Below are 23,218 nucleotides of genomic sequence, written 5' to 3'. Positions count from 1 at the left end.
CTTTCCTTTCCTATATTTAGTAATTTAGTGGAAACCCTGAAATGGGACTATGGTTGATTTCAGACTGTGCGTTGGGATCTAGTGAGGCTGTAGTCTCCTTCATAGTTTTAAAGCAATTTTGGAGAATAGCTTGTCATAGTGTTGGCTTTCTCTAACACCACACTCTAAGTACCTGATCATGGTGACACTCTTGGTCCAACTGATCTGTTTCAAGTCCCCCCAGATTAGGCTCTCTAGCAGTTAGTTTTCATTCCATCTGCACAGATTTAAGGAAAGACTCTATCAAAAACTATGAATAGATGGCCATTTCTTTACCCTTCCTACAGTGTTGACAGTCTTACTGGTAATATTCATGGCACAACAAAACTAAGAGAAAAGTAAAACTTACAGTGAGAGAAAAAAAAATCATCAAATATTTCAGAAAACAATTCAAGAAAACGAATCACATTGCCCCTACAAATATCATAGGATAACTGTTGTACAATCTCTTGCTAGTAAATAGACTTGAGTTTTGGCAGCAGGAATGGATTAAACCAATAAGGGCACAACGTTATGTCATCAGGTCATCTTAATGTGCATAATGGGCTATAAGGCCTAATGAAAATACAGCTTTATGAGAGGGTTCTATGGGAAACAAGTGGGAAATGTCACCTTCTCCTCTTGACCTGCTTGGACAAACTGTCAATAAAACAGGATGCAAGGCAGGAATTAACCTGAACAAATGTTATTTTTTATTTGCCAGTTATCTTACTCACATCTTAATGAGGAATGAGTTTTCAAAAGCAGAAAAAGTTGCACTGAGACTAGTATTAGAATTTTAAACTCATATTGTCTTCTATAGCATGATACTGAAAAGCTCTTTCACTTAGTTTTCTCTCTCAGATTGTGATTGAGTAATTTACTCTTTCCAAAGATCCTCCAATTTTGGTGACCAAAGGTCTGGAGGATACCAGTACCTATGTTGGTGAACGAGTAGAACTGAGCTGTGAAGTGTCTGAAGAAAACGCAAATGTGAAATGGTAAGCCACACTTTCAACAGATATTGTTTTACTTGAGAATAAACCCCAGAATATTTGAATTGTTGGCAAAAATGGGGACAGATTTCTCTATACCAGTGAACCTGAGAATTAAGTAAATCTCAAGAAAACATTGTTAAAAAATGTACCAACAGCAAAACTATCCTTACAAATTCATGGATGAGTTTGTTTAACATTTTCTTGTGCCTTAAGTCTTATAAAGTTTTCTCTGGAAGTTTCAGTCTGTGGGAGTCTTATTTGCACAGGAATTCTACTGGAAAAACAATCATTCTTTGTTTTCCATTAGGTTTAGAAATGGTGTAGAACTTAGCGATGATCCTAAATCTCGGTATCGAATCAAGGTTGAGGGCAAAAAACACACTTTGGTCATAGAGGAAGCTGCAAAAAATGACAATGCAACTTACTCAGTAATGACAACTGGAGGACAATCAGAAGCTAAGCTTTCCGTTGATTGTAAGTATCATCCATCTTGCTCTTAACTTCGTATGTCAAAGCCTTTTCCTGGGGGTTTAAAGGGAGACTTAACTTGATACGAGTACTTCTGCTGCAAATCTCCAGAACAGTAACTTTCTTTTAGACTTTGCAGTAACAGGCAATGAACTAGTCCTGGTCCTGGTTGAAAATATTCTGTAACACCATTAAGATGGAAAACCAAGCTATCCATCCAAATATGTAATAGGTCAACAAAGCGAAATCTTCAAGCGAAGTATCCACCTTCCTTTAATCCTTTCAGATTTTCACAGGAAAGCCAAACCATGGCTTTTTAATCAAAATCAGAAAAAAAAGTATGTTGGAAAAAATAAGCAGTTCTGTAACTAAGAATAATGTTAAAAAGCATCAGTGTCACTTGGCCTGAACTCACAGGCCCAAATACATGACTATGTAGCTTCCTTAGTATTGTTTGTGCAATATCTTTTTAAAATGCCTGTGTTTTTTAGCTAAATGTATGTGCCCATCCTCTAAAGTTATTATACATAAACATACACTGTTTTGTAATACTCTGTTTTGACTTTTTTTTTGTAATACTGTTTTGACTTTTTTGTACAAATTAGCATGTTAAGCACAACCAGTTCATGCTGTTCTGTTATCAAGTTAGTATCAATTAGTATATGTGAAGTTAAGCTTACCGGCTGGTCAGCCTTTTCTACTAGCCTGACAAAACAAGATTGATAACTACAGTCCCCACTTGCTATGAAAGACTTTGGTAAGTCTCCAAAGTACCTCAGATCAGCTGGGAGAACTATGAGAGCAGCTAGGAAGCTGTTAGATGACACGAAACGTGGGTTGTAATCCTTCTAGTGCATAGGTCTGGGGACAGAGGTCTTTCACTTCTTGAAAGTTTCTTACTGGACTCTGGGAGATAGAAACACTCTACCTCCAGGAACTAAACACCAGAGAGGGGACAGCATTAAAGTTATGCTCCTGGGCTTAGTTCTTCTACTGGAAATACTCATGGAGTTTCCCCAGTAAGGGCATGGGCATTCTGGATCACCATATGGCACCAGGTTATATGAAAAGAGGTTAATTTATGTAGCTTACATGTACATATTACTGGTATTTTGGAGAACTTCATTACTGGAGGCATTTTTCTGATTTGAAGACTATTGTGATGGCTAGTAGCCGCTCTGTGACAGAACCATGAGCTATTGTTTGATATTAGCACTAATATCTCTGCTTCTGTTCTCCTAAGTGAGACCACTGAAGATATCACTTGCACTCGAAGATCAGACTGTGAGGCTTGGACAGGAAATCCACCTGAAGTGTGAGATATCTGAGAACGTGGAAGGAAAATGGTACAAAAATGGGCAACTGGTTGAAGCTAGTGACCGTGTAAAGCTTTATCACAAAGGAAGGTAAGCCTGTTGTGTACTGACTTGACTTCAATGTTATGATACTGTAGAGATGGGCCAATATGTGGGCTAGTTCACTGAAAATTATCTGGTAACCAAGCCTCTCCTCTGTCCCTCAAACATATTAGTTTTTATCATCATGAAAGTCATGTCTCCTTGCCTCCTTTCATTATGTGTCTTTTGGCTGTGGACAACAATCATCAAATCCTTGATCTAGCTAAGATAAAGCTATTAATTTTTCTTGACATTGCTGTTGCTGTTATTACATAGTTTTTAAATGTTTTTCTGATAGGTTATGTTTGTGTAAAGTATTTGGAGATATCAGATCCCTTTGCATTTCTAATTCACCCTTTTTCATGGCAAGTTTGTCAGTTTAGGGGAAAACAAACAAACAACAAACGAAAAAAACAACCAAAACCAATCAATCAAAAAACAACAACAAAAGCAAAGCCAAAAAACCCACCCCAAACCAAACAAAAAGCTCCTACCTTTGATGATATCTCCTTCAGTTTAGCAGACCATTCATACAGCTGGGAAATGCCCTTGTAAAGATCCTCTCTCTTCTATCAGTTTAAAGCCATTTCCCCTCATCCTATCACCATATGCCGTTGTAAAAAGTCGCTCTCAGATTTCTTGTAGGTCCCCTTTAGGTACTGGAAGCTGCACTAAGGTCTCTCAGAGCTTTCTCTTCTTCAGGCAGAACAATCCCAACTCTCTCAGCCTGTCTTAATAGGAGAGGAGCTCCAGCCCTCCATTCCTCAACAGGCTGTAAAATGTTTGCATAGACTCCCTGATGCTCTCTCAGTTGTAGTAAGAGACGTAAGCTGAATATTCTCCCCACAACCCATATAGGCCAATAGGGCAAGGTGAGGGAAAAGGGAGCAAGAAGGGAACAGAGCTTAGCACAGCAGGTCATAGAAGAGCAAAAATATTATCATATTGGAAGACACTGTTAAGTAGTAAGAGCAGTATATGCTTTTCTCATCCATTTCTTTATTCTGGCAAACAAATAGTATAATGGATCCTATCACAAAGATTGTCTAACAAGTCAGAATGTCCCCACAATGGGATCACCTAAAGATTTCCTCTTGAATGACCAACTTACAATTTAATGGCAGCAGCATAAAATCCCTGTGTCAGAGATTGCACTCCTGCATTTTTTTAACTCTGTGTTCCAACAAAAAATATTAAAATTGCTTACATTATTTGGTGGTTGTCTCAATAATGTTTTGTACAAATCACACAGTATTTAATCAGCTAAAATACCACTAAGCAGCCAGCAGATGATCTTTAGACAGTAATTTTAAACACTTGCACAGATCTCCTAAACTTTTCACAGATTTTATCTCATAGCTTCAAAGTCTTCAAAAATAATTTAGACCATTTTTTTTTACGTTTTTACAGAATCCACAGATTTGTTATAGCAAGTGCTGCTGTTGATGATGAGGGTGAATACATGTTTGTACCAGATGCCTATAATATTAATATTCCATGCAAAGTACATGTTGTGGGTAAGTACTTGGCACAATGACTTACATACAACATCTCTTTCTCTGACCTGTAGAAATTAAAGGCAGTGTGAAATATCCTTGATTACAATCAGTTTGTTTCCTCTGAGCAGGCATCTACCAGAGAAAACCAACCCGCTGCTTTTGCAAAGTTCAAGTGAGTTAGTCAGAGTGCTATGCCTATGCTCAAGACCTGTTCATAGTTTACAAGCCTAGGGGAGCTAACGAGGAAGGCTTATTGATGCTGAATTCCTAAACCTAAACCACTATTAAAAGTTTGTGTAAAACACCTGTTGCTATCCTCTTTTCAGGTATACAGTGTTGTCTTTGAAGAATTGGCTTGCTGACATTGTAAAATGTGATTAAGTTTGGTAAAATAGCAGTAGAATAGGTACATATTTACCTATTCCCTAAATACATTAACTAATATCTAGAGAGCACAATGCTTCTGGCCAGCTTTTCTTCACTCAGCAAAACAGAAGGACTGTTAATAATCCCAGTTTTTTGAACAAAAATTAAACAAAGCATTGACACTTCCCAAAACAACACCGCACTGGCTTTTAACTGCAATCAGCAACTTTGAAGTCAAAAGGAGAGCAATATAAATGACCAAAGTTTTAGCAAACATGTTCTGTAATTGAAGCTGAAAGAAATGGGATATCTGTGTTAAAAAAAAAAAAAAAAAACCACCAAAAAAAAAAAACATTGGCAAGGTTTAGAGAGAATGAAGAAAGAAGGGGTACTAGAGGGGTATGTCCACCTCCAATAGATATATCTTCCAATGAAACAAAAGAAGTTGTAAGAGGGTATTCATCAGTTCCCCGTACACATGGGGTACAAAAATGTGACCACTTAATTTTCAGAAAAAGGATTTAAACTGTAAGAACAGTGACGTCAGAAGCATGGTAAAAAGTGCTGTAGAAAGCCTGCAATGGAAACTCTCAAGAACCACTTAGAGGAAATGTCTCTCAGAAGTTACCTGAATGTATATAATTCTGCCCCAGGAAGATAGATCTATTGTTTTCAATGGTATTACTATTCCAAAATGTCTATGGTAGCATGATTTATTTTTCATCAGACAACTACTTCGTTAAAAGAAATTTGCTTCACAAATTTTCTTCCACACAAAATATCAGTTGACTAAAAATACCAGGAAAATACATAGAGCATGTTTCTCTGTTGCAAACCTTTTCCAAGTCAGTGAGCTCTCAGACTGGCAGTCACACAGCAAATTTGGACAATCTCTCCTTTTTCAGATCCTCCTAAACTCCACCTGGATGGTCTTGGGGAAAATAACACTGTGACAGTAGTGGCAGGAAGCAAATTAAGACTTGAGATCCCCATCACTGGCGAGCCAACTCCAAAAGTCGTGTGGAGTAGAGGAGACAAGGTACATTGTCATTATAGATGTTTCTTTAGCTTAACAAGGGACCTTTTCCTTCAAAAAAATAACCTTTGTCCTTGTGAAGACATTGCATTAATGGCAGAAAAAAAGGAGGACATGCAAAAACTCTTCTCACTCAAAAAAGAAGGGTAAGATGGATAAATATTCAGTATTTTGGGGGTCTTTTTGAGGAAAGGCTGACATTAATGAAGGAAAAAATACAGGTTTGCTATAAATAAATTATAAAGGAGAGGGATGTATGAGATGCAGGAGAAAACTAGTGAAAATCTACCAAACAGCTACTTCTACTGTACATATTGCCCAGTTACCATATTTTAATGTTATTTATTTGTCCCTCAGTTATTATTTTCATTTTTATGATCATTAGGTGGCTGAAATTTGGAGCTTTTAGAGTGTTTTTTCTCACAAGTGTTTTAATTTTTTTGATGAAGTGTCCTGGGCTGCATTTGGATTTGGATTTTTGAGTGTTTTGATTCTTCAATCCAGAAAATATAATTTTTCCCTCTGCTTCTTTTGATTCCTAGGGGATCACAGACAGTGGAAGAATACGGGCAGAAACATACCCAGACAGCAGCTGTCTGGTCATTGATGCAGCTGAGAGGGAAGATTCAGGCCCTTTCAGAATAACATTAAAGAATGAGGCTGGAGAAGACACAGCTCTAATCAACATTAAAGTGGTTGGTAAGTCATGTGAAACAGTGCACATGAGCCATGTCTTTTATCACAACCCTTTTCAATATATGCACCTTGGAGAATGCTACTTTTCACACTCCAACCAGAGACAGATTCTTCTTCCTCTATTTGATGGGATTCTGTAAATGCTGTCCTCCCTAGCTACCAAATTGTTGTAGATTCTCAGGAAACTTCAATTTCCCTGTTTGTCCCCATTTTCAGATGTGGAAATGAGGTGAAAAGATATTTTACTGAAGGACACAGGGTCTTAGCATGGGATTTAAGCAGGAGTTAATTATCACCCCCCCCCCCCCCGCTGACATCTCATGTTGCAGGGGCAGCTGCCTCAAACTGTCCTTAACACTCTCCATCCTTCATGTGGCTGTGGGTTCTGTCTTATCACACATTCTCAAGTGCCTCTTAAGAGTCCTGAGTGTGCTGAAGAGCTTTGTATTTATCTGCTCCTAACTACCTGACAGGATCCACAAAGACCTTCTTCCTCTTCTCATTAGGAACTCCTCCTTCACTTCAAAATCTATTCATTTTTCATTCAACCTATGCAAAAGAATAAAAAAATATTTCATTAATTAATTAATATTTACTTTGTTTACAACAGATGTACCTGATCCTCCTCAGGCACCAAACGTGACTGAGGTGGGTGAAGACTGGTGTGTTATGACCTGGGAACCTCCCGCAAATGATGGTGGATCTCCCATCTTAGGTACATACTTTTCTTCTTTTTGTGGTGATGTTCTAATATAGACAAAAGAAACATACCCCAGATAATGGACCCAGTAAGATCAGCACTTAGCTCAGTCCCTGGAGAGTTGCAATTTGAGTATTTAGTTGCAAGAATGTTCTACCCAATCTTCGACTTTACCATATACTTCTTTTTCTAATGTTTTGAGGTTTGTCATTTTGCATGTTGTCACATTATCAATCCCCCTAGTTGAAAGACAACCTTTTATACTACCAAACTTTGAACAGTTAGTCTGTTTGAATGGTAGCAGGAATTTCAGAAGCAATTTACTGAGTAAATTGTAGTATATGCTAATACACTGATCTGAGAGGAAAGTCAAAGGGATCCTGAGGCCAGCAGAATCAGGCCCTTTTCCCTGTGAGCTACATACAGTGGTGCTGTAAGGGAAGTCCAAAATAAGCTCATGCATGTCTGTGAAAGCCAAGCAAACAGATGAGCATCAGACAACTTGCAACAGGTTAAACTTAACAATAAACCATTCTAAGGCTAGAAGGGCATGTTGAGGTTTATCTGGAAAATATGGCACTGGGCAGTCAAAAAATAGACCACTCACTACTGAGCTTTATGCCACCATTCACTAGAACAAAATTTTGTCTGGTCAATAGGATATTTCATTGAAAGGAAAAAGAAGCAAAGCTCCAGATGGATGAGGTTGAATTTTGAATTGATAAAAGAAACAACTTTTGAGCCAAAGAAGATGATTGAAGGTGTTGCTTATGAGGTCCGTGTATTTGCTGTTAATGCAATAGGCACTTCCAAACCAAGTATGCCTTCAAAGTCCTTTGTTCCTTTGGGTAAGTAATCAAAAACATATAAATAAACATGCATTTAGAAAGTTACCATTAATACATTATTACAGTCATCCAATTATATAACTGTAGTTCTTGTTGCACTTGGGTTGCCTCAGGTCTTTATCAGGTTGCACCTGTCTTTATCAGGTGGTGCCAAAACTATATGTCTATCCCTGAAGGATTTATAGTCTTTTATAAACCAGAAACAAAGACATATAGACAGAAAAAAGGTGAACTAAAATAAAACAGTGACTTGCTATAGATGAGCCTGATATGATCAATACTATGGCCAATATGTTTTAAGGACCAGAAATAAAAGTTCCATGTTTTTGCATATCTATCTTAGGTACCTCTTGAGACAATAGCATGAAGCTATTGCCAAACTGACAGTTCAGAGAACTGATAAAGATAATGGATTATAGCCTTTGTTGTTTTGTGTTTCTTTCTCCTCTGTAAGTTCCGTCAGGCACTGCCCTTCGGCCAAAAAAGGTCAGGAGAACCAATCAGAAGCCTGAAGATCACTATTGGCAGGCTGTTCTGTATGAAAATGAGACTTCTTTCATGTTTCAGTACTTGTTTTGCTGACACATAGTATCTTGCCATTTAAAATATACAAGCATTCACAAATAATCCATGTATTTCTATAAAAAAAAGCCCCACATGTATGCAATCTATCATAAAGGTAGAAATCTATGGAAAAAATAAGTGAATTTGCCCAATATTGCAATAAATCATATGATGAGATACATTTGCACAGTTCCTAATTTCTCTCTCTGCCTCATGGATATCCATTAGCTGAAGTAGCGGCTTTTTTCCCAGAAAGGCATCACATATTTTCTATATCCTTTTTCTGACAATCCAGATTAGGCTAGATCATATTTTATACTATTCTACATGTTATCTTACTGCTTTATATTAATGTAACAGCTAGAGGGCCTTGTCATTCACCTAGTGACAGACTGATTTGGTGGCCTTTTCATATAAAGAAACAGATTTTCTAACTATTGTGATAACCACAAACCCCTGTAAAAGAAAGGTGTCTTGTTCTGTAGGCAAGCAAAGGTTCCCACCTTGCACAGCAGCACCCCCACAATGTAGAGGAGAAGGAAGACGGTGGCTGTTATTGCTACAGCATGCTCTCCTCTTGCCAGAAGACACCTGCAGTTGTAGAACACACTACTCACAACTTCTCTGCTCTGCTTTCCAGAACTCTCTCCTTCTCATTCCTCAGCAGGAGGAATTTAACTCTTGGTCAGGCTGTGAGAAGATATGGGATGAGATATGGGATGAGATACCTGCTTCTTCTAGTTTGGTCCTAATTGGGAAAGATGTGGCAGGGGTGACTGGAAATGCCTCATAGGCAGGATTTAGCCTGTCACCTATGATGCTTAATTAGAGGAATACACACCATAAATGTAAACTGTTGACTGTAACACATTTTTCTGCCTTCTCCCCTCTGCCTGCTTGCTTCAGCTGTTACTAGCCCACCAACTCTCCTGGCAGTAGATGGAGTGACTGATACCTCAGTTACAATGAAATGGAGGCCACCAGACCACATTGGAGCAGCCGGGTTAGACGGCTATGTTGTAGAGTACTGCTTCGAAGGAAGTAAGTGACAATGACTGCGGTATGTTACTCACAGTGTAAGTAGGTGAGACTTTCTCCACTTTTTTCTGTACAGGTATTAGACGCTTTCAGTTTAAGGCAGAGACTAATCAGTCAGAAAACTTCAAGCAGCAGGGGTTTGCACAGGCTTAGTTCGGTTTGTATTCCAGATCCCACCCATAGATTGTAGTTCAACACATCTTACATTCGATCTGAAATACAAATCAAAAGCCATATTATCTATTGTAGTGTACCATGTACTGTGTTAATAACTTTCCTCTTTTTTGAGCTGAATGAAGTCAATGCAGTAAAGAGTGGATGGATGAAAGGGTAGGAAATGTGTGGTCCAAAATATGTGCAGCTTGGCTGGGTTTTAGGGACAGCCGATCATCAGTGTGGTAATCCCTGTCCTGACATTACTACTAATTGGCTACTTCAAGTGCCAGTTCCCAATACAGAGGACAGACAGCCTCTCCAATAGCTGGCTGTAGAAATTTCCTGAGCATGCAAAGTTTATGTCCTGATTTTGAATTCCTCCAATGTTTCAGTGTAGTTAGATTCAAGACCTTTAACTTATGTCCATCTAAGACGTAAATCTATACAAAACTGAAGGAGTAAGAGAAAGATATGAGAGATGTAAGAGAATTAACTTATGAAGGAATACAGAAACCTTACACAAGGAATAGCGAAATATAATTTATATCTTACAACTAAGAGTCTTTGGTGATCAAGCAGCAGAAACTCAGTATTTTCCAGCAGATTTGCTTCTGAACTGGCATCAAATGAAGTGTATTTACAAAAATTAAAATCCACCAACACTTCGGTAAGTATCAAAGAGCTTGAAGTGGTATGCACAATACCCAGCGTCTGTAGGCAAATGCTAATCAGTGGGACTCCAGCATTGTTGTATTTGGATGAATGTGACAGTTATCTTCAGCTTCGCTCGCTGTTCCTCTTAACTGCACTGTAAATCAAGTGATGAGTTGGACACCTTTCTTCATAAAGGCATTTATTTCAACAAAAGCTTTTCATGACTGCAGTCCGCAGCCTGGAGTCAAGAGGTAGAGGACAGAACTTGTCATTCACACTGTGACGTGTTTCAAATTCAGACAATCCAGGAAAACAGTAGTTCACAAAAGTGGTCAGATACAACAGGAGCAGAGTTCCCTTGGCTCTCTCAGACGAGTGGGAGAGGGAGTGAAGAAGAACCACTGGCTTTTCTCAGGAGCACTCAGCATCTTGTAGTATTGAGCTGAATATCTGTAAGGAGCAGGAACAGACTGCAAGAAGCTCAGAGGTCTGGAGAAGATTACCTGAAGGCAGACAACAGCTGGAATGGTAGGAAAGGTTTTCCTTGTATATTGGGAGGGAGCTGTGGGAACAGCTCGGAATGAGTAAGCATGCAGTCTTACATCAAGATGCAGCATTCCAGTAATGCCTCCATTGGACAGGCAAGATATATAGGAATATAAAGTGGGATATCAATGTGAGGACCTCAGTGTATGCTGTATGGTATGCTCTGTTTAACATTGGTAGGATGGTGGGGGAAAAGCTAAAAGTGCTATCTATGTAGTGAAACCTAGTGAAAACTAGGTTTTTAGAGGAATCTTCCAACTCTTTCCTTTAAAGACTGTTACTCAGAAGATGATTGTATACTTTTTGAATGGAACAAATTCTTTACTCTCTTTTTTTTTTCAGATAGGTTTTAAACCTATGAAGATACAACAAAATGGCAGTGAAGTCTGTCATTTTATTGTTACCCACCTCAGTTAAAATACAATGGGTACAATGTATTTTACATAGCTTTCTGAGTGCTTATGTATATCTATATATGCCTCCTATATATGCATATACATCTATATATACAAAATCGACATTATTTATGTATATATGTTATGAAAATGGTTAGGAAGAAGCAAGCTTAGTAGAAAATACCAATTAAGATGCTTTATTGGAATATACATCCTTTTCTTTGTGTTCAGTCCTGTTTTTATTTCTTGCAATATCATAGTGCCTCCTTTTTTCATTCCTTTCAGTGCCTGTTCTGCCTCAAACTAATTTCTTCTATAATTTTTCATAACTCTCCTTAATTTCAAGGTACTTTTAATGGCTGTCTATATTTATTCTGTTGTTCTTTTCATTTAGTTATCTGTTTGTAAACTCATTTGGTTTTACCTTCTCCATTCCTTTATCATTGTCACTGGAGTAGTTTTAAAGAAGGCTTTATTGAGGCTTCCTTATCATAGCAATCATTAGGAGAAATCATAAGCTGAAAATAGGAATACAAAATATATATATATAATTTAGAAGAATCATGTACCGCGAGCATTAGTTTGGCTTCACAAAGATTGATGTTTCCCTTTAGGCTGAACCTCATAGCTTGATCAACATGGTGGACTCTTGGACTTCCTTAGCTATGGTAGCACCTTTGACAGCTCTGTGTGTTATTACTGAGCATCAGTTTCATCATGAGTGTCTGGATTTTGCATTGTATAGGTGTGAATAATGCGACCAGAGAACTCCCAAGGGCTAGTTTACAACATCTGACTTGAACCTCTTCCTGTGGTGATGTGTAGTAGACCAAATGTTGTTGACATTGGAGAAGTCAGTTCCAAGTAAAGTATGTTTTCAGTTGGTTCTTGTGTGAAGTTTCAAAGGTAGTCTGAGGAGCTTGGCCATAGTTTTCCCTAAGACACTATGTTTATCTGCCTTTAAAGGGCCATTGTATCTGCAGATGATCTGTTTTCATAGCTAGTAAATAAGCATTGGGAGACAGTTGGCTGAGATCTCTGCCGGTGTCCCCACCCAGGACCATGCATAGATACTAGAATAGTATTTTTATTATCCTGAAAATAGTCAAGGGCAAGATTCCAGGAAATCCAGGGCAGTAAGAGCTTTGTCCAGGAAATAAAGCCTTACTGGTTATATCATATCTGTCATCATCCATGGTTTTAGCCTTCTTTACTTTTCTTTCTATGTTGCCTTAGTTAAATGTGTTCTCTTCCTCTGTTTCCTCAAGTTTTTTTCCAAGACTTCCCTTCTTTCTATCTCTCTTACTCAGAACTCTTCTCTGGATTTCTTCGCTCTTCTACGATGTGTTTTCTTCTCTTTCTACCTTTTGTCTCATCATCATTTTGTTTTATTTCTCTCTTCCAAGCGTTCCTTTTGTCTTTTCCTTTTCATCTTTCCAGGGCTGTGATCAGGCCCAAAGGAAAAAAACTTAACCCAAACAACTTTATCTCCTCCTCTTCCTTTATCCTTTAGCTTTCCTGTGAGCATCACTCATAACTGTTCTTTGATCTAGATGCCCTCCTCCCATCTCTTTCCTCCCTGCAGTCTCTCTAAATACAGGACCTCTATATCTTAAAAGCCCAGCATCTATCTTTGCATACTTACTAACAGGAATTGCTAACCACTGACAAAATGCTCCATCTGTGTGAAAGTGGGTGTCTCTGATTAATTTTAAAGATGGATTCTCACAAGGTATATCGACAGATCAGTCTGAGGAATTGTTGGAGCCACCTTTTAACGTGGAAGGTAAAGTATTCAATGAAGGATATAAGTCTTCTTTAATGAAAGAAAAAAGTCTCTTCATAGAAGTAAAGATAAATTTCTGAGAGGGATATTTGGGGCAACAGTTTATAAAGAATTTGCTACAGTACATGTTGCAAGGGGGGAGGGTGAGGTGCTTAGGAAACAGACATTGATCTCAATCCTCTTCTATTAGAAGCTGAAAGAAGCAGCTTGAAGGAGAACTTAATTCCTAAAAGTAAGACATAGAGTTGTGAAAATGTACCACAGTATTGTGCTCTAAGTCTGCGGGGCTCTCAAGTTTACAATAGTTCTCTTGTCTTCTATGCCAATTTTATAATGCTGTCTTTACATAATTGTTACGTATTGATACTGACTTGCTACTGACTCCAAATGTCAAGGTACCAGCAGTGATAAAGCAATCTATGTTTGGAGGACAGGCTAGAAAAGAAAGTATTGCTTGTAACTGGAGCTTTTCTGAAAGACTGAACTGCTATGATCACTCTATGTGATCTGCCTAGGGGTAGGACAAAAATAATCCAAGAACACTGTAATAAAGTGAATAATTTTGACAGAGCCCTCATTATTTAAATGCATTTTAAATGCCTTTAAATGAGGACAGATGACATTTCATTGCAATTTGTAAATATTCTGTGTTTCTCTCAATCCTGCACTCTCAGTATTACTTTCAAAGGTATTCAGTACCAGTTGAAATTAATTGTAGAATTCATTTCTCTCCAAGGAAATTGTTACAGCAATGATGAGTGCTTTTGGAAATATACTCATGTCCCCCTTGTTTCTATCAGCTGAATTTAAAAACTAATGAGTTTTCTCTCGTATAATTAATTGCTAGACACATTCTAAAAACATTTATTTATCTAAATATATAATCAGGAGAAAAACTTTAAGGTTTGAAACGTTCTTCCTACATATGAAAGTGCATCAATATCATGTTATAGCAAAATTAGAAAAACAAAATAGAAGTATTCATTAGAATATAATGAATATATATCGTTAAACATATATAGCATAATAAAATAGCTATATGATACTGTTCTGTAATTTTCCTCATCTGTGCAGTGGATGCATTTATAATTCCCTATTCTTTCGATTCATCCCCCCATCCTCTTTTCCCTAAACTAGCTGATGAATGGATCGTGGCTAACCCGGAGCTGACAGATAAAACGAAATTTACTATCAATGGCCTGCCAACTGGCTCGAAAATCCTTGTGAGAGTAAAAGCTGTGAATGCTGCTGGTGAAAGTGAGCCCAGGTACCACCCACAGCCTATTTTAGTCAAGGAAGTGATAGGTAAGATCCTCCTGCCTACGCTCACCCACAAATACACTCTGCTTCCATACTTAGCTCTGTCTTTTTAAAGCTAATAGTTGTTGGAAACTGATGACATGGCTTTACAGAGCCATCATGTGCAGGCTAGAAATCATGAAACCATCTTTAAAGAAAAATCATAGTTCTGTCTGTTTATTTCTAAGATTTTATTGCTCAGGCTTCCAAAGCTTTTTTTTTTTTTTTTTCTCCTGCAAAACTTGAACTTGATGCTGCTTTTTGAAGTTGCGCTAAGCTTCTCACCTATTCTTACCACCATAGCATTTGTTGTTACAAAAGCCGACAGCGTGTAACATTGTGGGACCAAGAGATCTAAGATATCTCATTCATTAGACTCTTCTGGGAATTGTAGGCCACAGACTTCTCTATTTGTACTGATGCCCACCAGTCAGAGCAAAAGACAAATGTCAATCACAAGCTCTTGTCTTTTTTCAGAACCTCCAAAGATTCGTCTACCAAGACACTTAAAACAAACCTATACTCGAAGAGTTGGAGAAACTGTGAATCTTGTTATTCCTTTCCAGGTAAGAACTCAAAACACTGGCGAGAAAATACTCTTTTTTTTCTTATACTGCTGCTTTTTGATTTATTTCAAGTTAACTTGGACAGGCCAGTGAATTCAGCTCTGCAGATGTGGAAGCACACTGAAGTACATAGGTGCTTGAAAGCTTTTACGCTGACATCCCAAAGAAATTATGTTAAGCCAATTAATTAATTGGGTAACTAGCTTAGACAGACTGATTTGTCATCTGTCACCCAAAGGACACTCACAGCAGATATTACATGTAAGCTGACTGCAAGTACATTGCAAAATGGTTACCCTGGCAGTAGTTAGATATGACATCAAGGGTGGGACTGCAGTATTTAATCATTTTCTGGTCATGAGAGAGGTAAAAGGAGGGGAAGAGTGGGCAGAGTTTCATTGTCTCCTGTAGAAACTGCACCTTTCAAATTCTTGAAAACACAGCTATAATATTACTATTTCTAAGGATATAGCACGTTTTTCCACAGTATTGTGTTAACCTTCATCCCCAAACCTTTTACAACAGTGACTGCCTATCTACCTGGAGGGTCCTTATTCTTGTGAGTACAAGAATTACAAAATTCACTTCTATTTCATGTCTGCACACCTGAAGATACTGGGTGAGCATAATCTGGCTTCTACAATGCTGTTAAAAGCCTAATAAAGGCTTGATCAGCAATACACTGCAAGATACACTGCTGTTGAGAAATTAAAGGAATATTGTATGGTTATTCTCTAGGATAAGGCATTCAGAAAGGTGTGGGATTACCCTTTTTGGAGGCAAAAATTGTTTGCCTCTGGAAGGCAAATTCCACAGTAAAGCAGGTGGAATTCACTCTGAGGTAAGTACCTAAATTGGGCACGACTAGGCCCACAAAAATGTCACACAAGAGATGTCAATCCAGCTTACCTAACAACTATTCCAACTGCTCTTTGCAATGAAAGAAAAGAGGTTGGGATGCCTGGACGTTTGGCCCACTTGTTTTATCTTTCACTGGCAGTGTAGAGAAGGTAGGCACTTCCAGAGGGTAAAATGCTTTGTTTTGCACTTTCTGCATTTTTCTCGTTTTTCTTTTAGAAAATTGGAAATTCATTGATAATTTATCCATAAAGTTAATTGTCCAATTCAGCCATAATATGAAAATATTTTCAGTCTCCTGAGAGGAAAAAACAAAAAGCAAAGAAAGCTGCATTTTAGGTGAATTAACATAATTGCAAATCAAATGTTACATGATTTAAAAAAGAATTCTCTGTTTCTTTCAGGATGTTTTTTATTTCCTGTTTGGAAAAAATGGGAATTAAACCCATTTTTTCTCCACCCCTTTTTCTCTCCCAAAATCGTATACAAATTTTTTCCCTGGCTTCTTACAGGGAAGACCAAGGGCAAAAGTATCATGGGAGAAAAATGGTTCTCCAATTGACAAGAACCAAATCAACATCCGCAACACTGAAAACGACACCATCATCTTTATCCGAAAGGCAGAAAGGTGCCACTCTGGAGAATATGACATGAAAGTGGAAGTAGAGAACTTGGTGGACAAAGCTACAATAGATATTCAGATAGTTGGTAAGTTTTGAGAAACAGAAATAAGTGCATGCCAGAGAAGCAGACTCCAGCCATTCCAAGGCTATAGGAAAACAGAAGAATCCCAAAGAACATCTTTCTTTACAGTGATAACTCACCAAGTCCAATTACTTGGACATTGATTTGTGGTCTTTAACTAAACCTCCCTACACAATGGCTGGTGCTTGTTGGAACATGTCAGTCTCCTTTTTTTCCCCACTGTTATGCTTTTCCTGTTCTTGTCTATTCAGGATGCAGGATTTTTCCCATGGAGTGGTATCCATAGCCAGAAATGGTAGTATGTTCAGAGTAACTTTGTCACACCTGTAATGTGGAAGAAATCCTAAATGTTGGAAGTAGGAAATACAGACAAGAAAACACATCGACTTTCCATTTTTACCAATCTATTTCCTTATATAATAGGCAAAACTGGTAGCACAGCCTTTATAATAATTGTCCAACTTTGCCTTTTAGGAATACGTCTTCCACTGGTTTTAATTTTTCCAAAATATCATGTTCCTACACAATAAAAGAGCATATGCCCATTATAAACTGTGCTTTCAAGGCGGTCAAGCTAAGTTTTCCATAATCCTGACATATCCTACCTTTGAAAAGTTTTCTTTTGCAGCCTCAGCTTTCTTTTGACATTGGTTTTGGCATATCTGTGTTTTAAGAGATAGAGAAATCAAACTAAGTGGAAGACACGTAGAAAAGAGACAGATAGGGAAAGCAAACAGTGGGAAATGTCAGCTGCTGTATTTTCCTTACAGATCGGCCAGGCCCACCAGAGATTGTAACTATTGATGATGTCTGGGGAGAGAATGTAAATTTGTCATGGAAGCCACCAAAAGATGATGGCAATGCTGCCATTACTGGCTACACTATTCAAAAAGCAGATAAGAAGAGTATGGTAAGCAATAAGAAGTTGTTTAAAAGGCTGATGCACTTATAAATTCTCCCTTTTAAAAATAAAACCCTTGCACGCTTAAAATGATGTAGGAGGACAAAGCATTGATTAGTCAGTGTTCAGAAAATCTGCAAGGCATCTCTAAAAATCCTAAACCACTCTTGTTCACTGTACCTAAACTCTAGAAATGGGAGTTTTCAGGTGATTCCAAAAAGGAGGATTAAAAAGGAAAGAAGAGGTGGATTTGAGTGAAGTAATTCTGGTTTGTTTGGGGTTTTTTTCCTTTTTCTCAGTAGAGAAAATGAAAGCCCAAAATATTAATTCTGAAGTCAATAGGTTGCTACTAGAATTAAAACATAGTTCTGGGGGTTTTTATAAACTTGTAATGTCACATTGTGTAACTAATTGCCACTCCTTACTACCCATGGCAAAACGGTACATATAAAATTCATAAACTGCTTTGAAATTCACAGATGAAAAGTGCAATATAGAGAAGTTCATTATTTTCATTAAACTAACATTAATTTTACAGTTCCTTAACACAGTAGTTAGATTCCTACATTTAATACTTACTGCAAATTTATACACTGGATATTTAGGACAATATTTTGGAAGTTGCCTTATCTAAAGGAATCTTTTTGCCACATGCCCATCCCTTTAATACATTGATCTGCTTCATGGTCTGATCAATTTATTCTTCTTATGTCACTATTTCCCTTCCCACCCTTCATTTTTCCTTTCTCTTCAGACTGTAAGAAGATATGTTCTCTGTACAGTGTCCAGAACAATGACGTCCTTTGTCTCTAAATTACTGTGTTAAGGAGAAAGCAATAACAGCAGTGTCAAGAGTCCAGTGTGTCATGGATCATTCTGGTCATAGTTTCTCCACATTCTTTGTGGTGATGAGTTTCGCAATTCTGGCACAGTCGGTCTTCTACAGAAAACTATTTTCCCAAAGGGCACTTTGGCTCTTAAAAATAACCAAATACCAATGCAAACTGTGGCATGAGGAACTCAGCACAGGTTCATCTTTAGGAAAGCAAGAAAACTGTATTGGATGTAGTAAAGCAAAGCAAAAAACACTGCTGTGGTCATATTGCACTTTCTATGAATTCCATTTTTAGCATTAACTTCTTTCATCTCTCTTTGTTATTTAGGTATTGTGTACAAGCATAGAATTCACATGTCCTGTTTACTGCTGCAAGACTAAAGCACTAAAACCCACCTCCCCATCTGAGCCTTTAGATATCAGAGCACCACATGCATAAAATTACATTTCTCATGAACATGCAACCTGTGGAACAGGGGGCAGATTGATGCATTGGTCTCTTGTGAGTACATGTTGCAGCAGATGAGTACACGCTACTACTTTTCTGCTCCAGCCTGCAGTTTCCTTATCTGCAGCTGTACCTTCTGTCAGCAGCACAGGCTAAGAATGAAGGAGCCTGCCTTGTCTCATGTAGTACAACCTTTGTATTACTGGATTTCCTAAAACAAGCCCTCTCAGCAAACAGCATGCAACAATTCAGTAGATGGTACTTTCCATTCAGTCTTCACTGCTTAGCAGTGAATATCTTATTGCCATTATTGCTCATTTCATTAATTATTGTTAGCTTCACTATTCTAGTATTCATTAACATTCCCAAAGAAAAATCTTACTCAATGATTCTACCAGACAGCAGTTAATGGCTTAGACATGCAGGGCACTGGGGAAAGCTTACTCTCTGGTTTTGTATCCTTCAGGAATGGTTCACAGTAATGGAGCACTACCACCGCACCAGTGCCACCATTAATGAGCTCATCATAGGAAATGAGTACTACTTCCGTGTCTTCGCTGAGAACATGTGCGGCCTCAGTGAGGATGCAACAATGACCAAAGAGAGCGCTTTGATTGCAAAGGATGGTTAGCTAATTATCCATTCCTTTTCAAAAGGGAAGGGGTGTGTTTACAGGCTGGAAGGTGATTATAGGTAAAGCTCATATCCCTAAATCATTCTGGTGCTTTCCTAGCCCCAAGCCCATGTACAAGTAACAGTCTGGCATTTCATATTAGGGCTTCTTGCTTTGTCACATAGTTCATAGTTGGAGTTTCTTCTAATCAAGACTGGGACATTTTTCCCATGTTCTGACATTTTCTATAATCCTGGATCTCAGACTTGTGTCACTTCTGGCAGATCTAAGTCGACAAGAGCTGGAAGAGGAGTAAAGCAGCTGTTCTGTTAGAACTGGTGGGTCACTGCCTCCCAATGAAGACTTGGCATCAGCCATTGCAAGTGCTCCTGTCCATCTCAGGCAGGATTCAACAGATAAGCATAACCCCTGCTTCACATCTCTTGCAGGTGGAGCTGGAGAGATTCTGAGTCTGCTGTCAGAAATCCTGAAATTTCAGAAACTGTCAGTTTGATTTGGTACTGTAAACTTAAATAAATAAACCAGAAAATAGCTGCCCCTTTATGGAAGGGAAATTCTACAAACAGGTGGTTTAAAGGAAGAAAATCAAACCAGATCACCTGAATTCGTCTGAAAGGAAGGAATACATGACTGCCATGATGCAGAAGACAGACAACTTGTACAACCACCCTAAGCTGCACTGAAGTCAGTATAAGAGCTTGAATCAGGTTTCAGTGAACAAAGATGTTTAACGATACCTATGAACAGGAATAGATCTCAGTCTGTCCAGCTGTTTTAAATGCCAGCTTCATTTGTGGGTGAAAGTGATTTATTGATGATAACCTCAACTGCAGAGCAGGGATAAAGTGGCAGTAAGAAACTAGATTTTACTACCGTGTCTTCCTTGTACAAAAACTACATCCATTCAGGAATCTGTATTGTTAGTGCACTGTATGAAGCAGAAAGAAAATGGATTTTCAGATACAGTGCCAGTTTGTAATCAGAGCAAACTGTGAAAAGTAATTGGCAGTAGAGTGAACAATGCTTGACAAGACAGGCATCCCATAGTATGACAGTCAGGATTCATCCAGTTTTGTAACATGCAGGGCACACAGGCAAATACACAGAATAAATATGCATTATTTTATGTACCACCTACTCAGGAAACAAAAGAGAAGCTCTCAGACATCTATACTACAGCATGACCAAGGGCTATAGTCACTTCACAGGCCTACTTCCAGCCTCCCTACAAGTGCAATTAGCAGAGTCACATCGGTACCTAAAGCAGTGCAGATCAAAATTGACTCTGCAGCTGTTTAAGATGGATGAGTATTTAGCTACATGGCAACACTCTTTTTATAAATGTTTTATTTTAATTTCATAGGTAAAGTCTACAAATACCCAGTTTACGAAGATTTTGACTTCACTGAACGACCGATGTTTACTCAGCCTCTAGTCAACACATTTGCTGTAGCTGGTTACAACGCTACTTTGAACTGCAGTGTTCGGGGCAACCCCAAGGTACAGCATCACTCATAACAGTATCAGCTAAAACACGAGACAGTTTAACCTGATAATAAATCCTGTAATACCATTTTTACTATTTGTCTCACTCAAAAGCCAGGCTGAAGACAAAAAAGAGTGGTGTGGTCTCCAAAGAATACAAAAGAGGTCCTACTTCCCCATGTTACAGGAATTATAAGAGTTACTAAATCCACAGATAATTCAGTGAAAGTGTAGAACCTCAGCAAAAGCCTGGGCTATACTGGGATCAGCACTGACAACAGATGTACAGTTAATGTATCAGTAAAGGTTGTTACCAAAATAAAGCCATAATTACTCTATAAAAAGCTAATTATACTTTAAGCACGAACATTGCAAGAATACTCTGGGGACTATGCTGGCTCTCAGATGAACTGCTCAATGCATCTTCCATATTCTTTTGAGTTGTGTCTTTTTGTGATCTATTTTCTGTTGTGAGAAACTGAACTGACCTAGTAAAACGAAAACTCAAGAGTGTTTAAGAATGTTTGCTGCTCACTCTTTACCTTCACAGTTTCTGACCACAAATTACTGTGAAAAAAAATGTTTTTCTTATTGACTAAGAGCAATTGGAGGCGAAAAGCTATTGCTCAGATGTTTGCTACCATTGCACAGCACCTCTTAAATTGATAACAGGCTTACATTTATGACTTTATGGAATGGGAGCTACATTTGAAAAACCATGCTTAAAAACAGATGCATGATTCAGCCCATGTTAAGAATTACAGTTTCTTTTCTATCACGACTTTCATCTACTTTTTTATCCTTTCTGAATTACTCAACTTTAAATGAACTTCACAAAAAGTGGTAAAATATTCCAGTTCATAAGTTTGTGCATGTGGGCTTTCTTGTGTTTTCACCACAGCCCAAAATAACCTGGCTGAAAAACAAAGTTATTATAATGAATGACCCAAGGTACCGAATGTTCAGCAACCAAGGTGTCTGTACCTTGGAGATCCGCAAACCCAGTCCCTATGACGGAGGTACTTACTCCTGCCGAGCAGTCAATACGCTTGGAGAAGCAGAAGTTGATTGCAAACTGGAAGTAAAAGGTAAGGGGTTTAAAACATTGCAAATGCCCTCTTTGTCTCAATGTCTGAACACTATTTACGTAGGAGTGGAAAGTATGCAAGCCAAATGCAAAAGGGAGTTCAAACAACTTTTTTAACTTTCCTGGTTGAAAATAATAACATGGTTGGGACAAAATAAACTATATTGGTTGCTCTATTCTCTTCTGGAGAACCAACATGCCGTGCTTATACTATACGATCTTTCCTTTCCTTCCCCCTGTGCTAATTCACATCTTCAGTGACTGCAAGGACTTTTTCACAAGTGACAAAATGGTCACTCTCAGAGCTATGCCACTTACCTGAGAACCTCTAATAAGACTCAGCCATAGAGTTCTTCAGGAAAACATTAAGAAAATCATCTTGGATAACAGATCTCTGAAGGAAATGGCAAGGGGAAAAGGAGAGAAGGAAGAAAGATTAGCTCAGGGCAGACATTCTCTACATTAAAATTATTTATTGAACAATCCAAACATTTGCTTCCAAGGAACTTCGCTAGCAAAATCATGTAGTAAAACCCACTATTGTTCTCAAGGACACAAGCTAGCTGCTATAATTGCTGCACTTGCTTTAAGAACAAAGTATTCAAAACTATGGATTTTACAAAATACATTTGCCTTCTACAACTGAAGACATATCTTTATTTTTATTAATAGATAAATTTTATGAGTTTCAGATAATTTAGCATTGACTGGGATATCATGAATGGCAATAGGATTTGGATTGGACTACTAATGAATAATCTCAGGACCACATATTTCTACTTCCTAGGAAAAGATGGGGTCATATTCAGCTGGACTAACTCTCACCAAAGGCTTTAGTTTCAACTGCAGAATAAGCTAAGTATTTCTGGAAAAAAAAATAGTACGAAGTTATAAGTAAGGAAAACTGCCTAAAGCCAGATGACAAGGAGGGTCTAACTTGGGAATTTAAGCTAGCTGAATATGGCCTAATTATACTATTGCCATCATGATAGTCTATAATGAAAGCCATAATAGTTAATAACCTTATGGATTGTACTGTTTATTTTGGATTTCAATTTCCATTTTCTGTATTTGTTGATGTATCTTGTCCCACAGCTCAAATCTGCTAGCAGAAAGCCACTGCAATAAATGTTTTGTTTATGAAGTTGAATTTTAACTGATGTAAAATGAAAATATGCACAATGTTTCTTAATTTTCATGATTTATTTTTAAGATACTGTGTTTAAAAGGTGATA

General features: G+C 38.0%; 1 protein-coding gene across 1 annotated transcript in view; it reads left to right on the top strand.

The window, feature by feature from the left end:
* Positions 1–23,218, top strand: part of MYBPC1 (myosin binding protein C1) — a gene marked incomplete at its 5' end in the record, with an annotated part of 76,397 nt that overhangs the window by 44,962 nt on the left and 8,217 nt on the right. The window contains 16 exons of the mRNA XM_080628573.1: positions 914–1,019; positions 1,324–1,490; positions 2,728–2,890; positions 4,292–4,398; positions 5,652–5,785; positions 6,325–6,481; positions 7,089–7,193; positions 7,838–8,026; positions 9,497–9,631; positions 14,303–14,470; positions 14,942–15,030; positions 16,401–16,596; positions 17,364–17,503; positions 19,244–19,403; positions 20,775–20,911; positions 21,798–21,984. Of these exons, the coding sequence (XP_080484699.1) occupies positions 914–1,019; positions 1,324–1,490; positions 2,728–2,890; positions 4,292–4,398; positions 5,652–5,785; positions 6,325–6,481; positions 7,089–7,193; positions 7,838–8,026; positions 9,497–9,631; positions 14,303–14,470; positions 14,942–15,030; positions 16,401–16,596; positions 17,364–17,503; positions 19,244–19,403; positions 20,775–20,911; positions 21,798–21,984 (2,340 nt within the window). The remainder of the gene's footprint in view (positions 1–913; positions 1,020–1,323; positions 1,491–2,727; positions 2,891–4,291; positions 4,399–5,651; positions 5,786–6,324; positions 6,482–7,088; positions 7,194–7,837; positions 8,027–9,496; positions 9,632–14,302; positions 14,471–14,941; positions 15,031–16,400; positions 16,597–17,363; positions 17,504–19,243; positions 19,404–20,774; positions 20,912–21,797; positions 21,985–23,218) is intronic.

Source organism: Psittacula echo (genome assembly GCF_963264785.1).
Source record: "Psittacula echo genome assembly, chromosome: 1".
Classification (NCBI taxonomy): Eukaryota; Metazoa; Chordata; class Aves; order Psittaciformes; family Psittacidae; genus Psittacula; species Psittacula echo.
The sequence above is the reverse complement of the archived record's forward strand: the minus strand, read 5'-3'. Positions and strand labels throughout refer to the sequence as shown.